At 49.9% G+C, this 5,089-nt stretch overlaps 1 protein-coding gene across 1 annotated transcript in view; it reads left to right on the top strand.

Moving 5' to 3' along the window:
* The window catches only part of col12a1b (collagen, type XII, alpha 1b), a 100,980-nt gene extending 96,797 nt beyond the window's left edge, over window positions 1-4,183 (top strand). Inside the window, exons 66-70 of the mRNA XM_017302095.1 lie at window positions 456-522; window positions 611-799; window positions 872-940; window positions 1,352-1,522; window positions 3,655-4,183. Of these exons, the coding sequence (XP_017157584.1) occupies window positions 456-522; window positions 611-799; window positions 872-940; window positions 1,352-1,522; window positions 3,655-3,755 (597 nt within the window). The 3' untranslated portion in view covers window positions 3,756-4,183. The remainder of the gene's footprint in view (window positions 1-455; window positions 523-610; window positions 800-871; window positions 941-1,351; window positions 1,523-3,654) is intronic.
* Window positions 4,184-5,089: the final 906 nt, after the last annotated feature.

Raw genomic sequence — 5,089 nt, 5'->3', positions numbered from 1 at the left:
TTAGCAGGAGCCGTAGAGCTAACACCGTTAGCACTAGCCGTAGAGCTAACACCGTTAGCAGGAGCCATGATAAGTTAACAACTTTTGTTGATTAACGTTTATTTAAACTGTAAAAACACCTGAGTAAAAAGATCGAGGTCGTTTAGTGCCGTCAGTAGGTGCTATGTAGCAGAACAGTTAGCCATTTTCTCGATTAGGAAGCTGCAATCAGAAGAAATCTTTGTCGTCTTGGGATTTTGTTCCGTTTCGCTCCTCTTCCTCAGTTTGTTCATCTTCATGTATTCATTGTTTCTGTTGTCTTCTGTTTCAACGCGCTCTGGCCCAACAGGCTGAAGGTTACTCGTTCTGCTGTAGTAACTAGCATACGTCATGTAGCAGGAAGCTTGCTAACGTCACCAGCATGTCGTCATGGTGATTTTATCAGACTCTAAGTCGGCTGCTCTGTGTTGCCGCAGGGCGACTTCGCCCCCCAGAACATGATGCGCTCCATCGCCCGCCAGGTCTGCTCGCAGCTGGTCAGCGGTACGTAGCCGCCGCTAAGCTATGCTACGCTACGCTAAGCGTCGCTCCCCGCCGGTTCTGCTCAGGAACACTCCCTGTTGTGTTTCAGACCAGATGAGCCGGGTCAACACCATGCTGAACCAGATCCCCAACGAGAACTACCGCAGCAGCAGCAGCCCGGGCCCCCCGGGGCCGCCAGGGCCGCCGGGCAGGCAGGGGCCCCGCGGGGAGCCCGGTGCCGGAGGCAGGAACGGGTTCCCCGGCAGCCCGGGCCAACCCGGCCAGCAGGGCGAGAGAGGTAGGTCCGGAGCCGGAACCGGAACCGGAACCCGGTGAGGACGGCTCAACATGTGACCCGCGGTGTGTTCAGGTCCCGCAGGAGAAAAGGGCGACCGCGGAGTCCCAGGAGTCGGACAGAAAGGACCCCGAGGGCCGCCAGGTACCAGCATCAGTGTTTATGTAAAAACTGAACCAGGAAGGAGGCAAAGCTTTTATTTTGAAAAGTATCTGAATCATTAAAAACATCTGTTTTCATTTTATGTTTTAAGATGACACTTTTATTTTGAAAGGCTAAAGTCACTGACCGGTTTTAATTATGTTATATACCATCAGGCTTTTATTTTGAAGGTATATTTTTCTGTGGAAGGATAAATTATTCTCTATAGAATATTGATAAAACTTTAGCAAACAAAATCCTAATGAAATATTTATATAAAAGCTCAGTAGCTTTTATTTTGAAAAGCAGACAGGATGACTGACCAGAGGCTTTTATTGTCTAATGAGGCAGGAAATGCTCCTGTTCCTAACCAAACAGAACCAGGAAGTGTTTGACCTGAACTCTGACCCCCAGGTCCTCCAGGAGAGAGTCGGACCGGGACCCCGGGCCCCTCAGGCTCCCCCGGGCCCCGCGGCCCCCCGGGACGTCCGGGTTACGCCGGGGCCCGCGGCCCCCCGGGGCCCCCCGGCTACTGCGACTCCTCGCAGTGCGTGGGGATTCCCTACAACGGCCAGGGATACATAGGTACGTAGGAGGAGGAATGGGGATGTGGGAACGATCCTCTGGTGACGAGTCTGGGTCCAGGAGTGGATCAGAACCACACCACAGAACCGGGTCACAGACCCAGTTCAGTTCCAGTTCAATTCTGACCCTCACTGGACCCGTCCTGACCGGTTCTGAAATGGTTCTGACCCATTCTGGAGCAGCAGAACCTCTGAATGACGGTCCGGTCCGAAGCCCCGCCCATGCAGCCGGCGGGTCGGAACCTGGACCCAGACTCTGAGCATTTGTGCATGTGTTGAGCTGATGGTTCTGACCCGGTCCATCCTGTCTGGCCCGTTTCAGGTTCACCGTATAATTAGCCTTGTAATGCCGCCTGTGCTGCTTTCACTGACTGCCAGAACAAACACTGTTAGAACCGCTTAGAGGAAACCGCCACCGGAAACACTTAACCAGCAGCGAGGGGAGCCGTACTAACCGCAGCGGCGCCGGTACCACCGACCCGCCCGGCTCAGTGGAGGAGCATGAGCAGAACCGCAGCCCATACTAACAGAGGTGGATTAACAGAGGCGGGTCGTCCTGAACCCGGCTTTAACTCGTAACCCGGCACCGCTCCTCTGCGACCCCGGAGGGTCCGGTTCCTCTCCATCCACAGAACCTTTCCTCTGTGTTCTCCTAAACTGGGTTTCTGTCAGTAACCAACTCCGCTTCAATCTGTGTGATCAGGTCACCTGACTAATACCTGCAGGGGGCGTGGCCTCTGCATCTGACAGCTCATCCGCACTAAATGAAAATCTGTTGGAAGGACAAAAATTCTGGATATTGACTCAAACTTTCTGGGTTATTTTTAGAAGAAGTGCATAACGCTAACTAAAACGTTAGCCGCCCAGCTCTAAACACTCAGTCAAACCATTACGTCTGCTAACGCTAAGGCACTTTACTAATGAGGTACTTAGTGAAAGCTATGCTAATCCTGAAGCACTAATCATAAATATTAGCTACGCTAACAGTGACGCGCTATCTTGATATCATATTTATCCAACGCTAATGCTAACCCTAAAGCAATAATGCAAAACTATTATTTCCGCTAATGCTAAAGCGCTAAACCAGTATAGTATTAAACTAAAGCTAATGCTTGACTCTAAAACACTAATTGTAAACATTAGTTCAGCTAATGCTATAGCACTTTAGCAACAGAGTATTTAGATTAAGCTAATGCTAACACTTAAGCATTAAAACAATAACCTTACTTCCACTAATGCTAATTTGCTGTACTGACAAGGTATTTACTAGAAGCTAGTGCTAAAATGCTAACTTCAAATGCGCCAAGAGGAAATGAGACTGTTGGGTAAACAGCATTTAGCCCCTTCAAAATAAGGGCATAAATGTCTAAACGAGGGAAGCTAAGTGCGCTAAACATTTTCAAAGTTAGCAAACAAAAAGTTAGCTCTGCTATTAGCACATTAGCAGAAGTGTGCCCACTGCTAGTTTTTGGGATGAATCAATATCTGGTCCAATCATCCGGACTGAACAGAACTGTTCTGGTTCTGTGTTGGTTGCCAGGCCGCGCTGGTCCGTTTTCAAACAACCGGAGGTTCTGATTCCAGGTTCTGTACCAGAACATGAAGGTTCTGCAGGGCCAGGGTCGGTCCAGGAGTGGAAACCTCCAGAACCGACCTGCTGACGACCCGGCAGAACCCAGAGCTGCTGCTGATGTTACAGTCGGATTCACTGTCAGAACCGGGATGTGTTCTGGTCCACATTCAGACCAGCGGTTGGTTCTGTGTGGCGTTACCAAGGCAACCGACCGTCAGAGCAGTGAGGCGGGCTCACATGGTTCTGGTTGAGGCCCAGTGGACCCGTTCTGGTTCTGAAGCTGTTGGGTGTTTTGGTTCCCCCCAGATGAAACCATTTCTTGTTGGGTCCGGTTTGAATCAGAACTCCGGTTCTGTCAGTGAGTCCAGTTTTAGTCCAGTCTGGATCAGAACCAGAACAGAACCTCTCCCTGCTAGCCGCCGTCAGACGCATTGGCCACGCCCCCTCTCCATGTGGCCACGCCCCCTGCTGTGACTAACCTGTGCCGTCTTACTAACTGAGCATGCTCAGAGCGTGCGGTCGTCTGTCCTGGTTAATCTCAACGCAGCGTCTCCGAGCAGGAACCCGGGCCGGCGCCGCCCCCCAGGAGAACCAGCTGCTCCAGAACCAGCGCCGGAAGAGGTCGCTGCCCAGAACGCCGTCTGACAGGCTGACGTCATAAGAGCGGCAGCTGAACGCCTGAAGGTGTTTGTCAATACTGTTTGGCGCGGCGGTGTCGGCACTGGAGGAGGCGAGTGTTTGACCCAGTTCTTAGAACCGGAGGAGGTTCTGCTTGGGACCAGTAAACCCAGTAAACCCAGTAAACCCTGTGAGCTTCCCGTTTTCCTGCCTGTAACATATTTGCATAGAGTGAAGTTAAAGCTTCAGGTCCAGTATAACTCGGCTCTCATGTGTATCTTAGTATTTATCAGTTTGCCTTCATTCTGCCGCTTCACCGTCCTGTGGTTCTACCGGGTCGAGTCAGAACCTTCCAGACGCAGCATCACTTTTTATTGGTTCAGCTGCAGATTGTGAAATCCACAGCCGTATTTTCTTATTTATTTCTGAAAACGGAAGAGGCATTTTTCAATAAAACTACTGAAAATCTCATGTGGAGTTTGTGGTTCCTGATGAGACAAAGAGCTCAGGACGTCCAGAGGACAAACGTCCAGGACGTCTGTCTGCAGAGGACGGACGCCGTTTGACCCATCAGTCTCTGGTTCTTAAAACCAGTCATGGAGAAATTAGAATATCCTGGATGGATGAACGGTTCTGTCTGCTATCCGTTCTTCTCTGGTTGGATGTTCTGGATCTTCTCGCCTCCAGCTGATCTGGACCCTCAGCCGACTTCCTGCAGCTCTGGGTCGTCATGGTAACATGGTCGTCATGGTCTCCCAGTGCTCCCAGTGCTCCCAGCAGCAGGCACTCTATCTGCTGGATGTTTCTTTATTCATGTCTGCAGTTCAGGACTCGATTACATTTCACTGAAAACTATCAAAATAAAACCTCATGTATAAAAATGTCTTTTATTATTAAAACTTTATGAACATTTTAAACATCCAGTTTCAATAAAAATATTACATTTATTAAATTTGATCTTTATGGCTTTAACTCTGGTTTCTGACCCGTTTTCCATCCCATAATAAGCAATAAGCACGGGAAATTGGGGGGTCTTTTATTTTGAAATTATACATCAGATCCGGTTGACCTTTGCTGGTTGTGTTCCAGATGTGTCCCTCCAGATGTGTCCCTCTGTCACTGAGGAATCACTGGAAACGGACTTTTTCAGCATTGCATCATGTCCCCAGTTATTTCCGATACATTATTTATTTATCAAACATGGACCGGATGTGCGCTTTTATTGTGAAAGCAGCACGTAAACGGGTGAACCATAAAGTCTTGAGCGTAGCGGAAGTGAATACCTTGTGCGGCCGGCTGGTCGAAGAGCCGGCCAGCTTACGCGGTTCCAGGGCGGAAGTCAAGTCTCTTCTTCGGGGTTGGCTCATGAGCCACGCG

This window comes from Poecilia reticulata, linkage group LG21, assembly GCF_000633615.1.
Source record: "Poecilia reticulata strain Guanapo linkage group LG21, Guppy_female_1.0+MT, whole genome shotgun sequence".
Classification (NCBI taxonomy): Eukaryota; Metazoa; Chordata; class Actinopteri; order Cyprinodontiformes; family Poeciliidae; genus Poecilia; species Poecilia reticulata.
The sequence above is the reverse complement of the archived record's forward strand: the minus strand, read 5'-3'. Positions and strand labels throughout refer to the sequence as shown.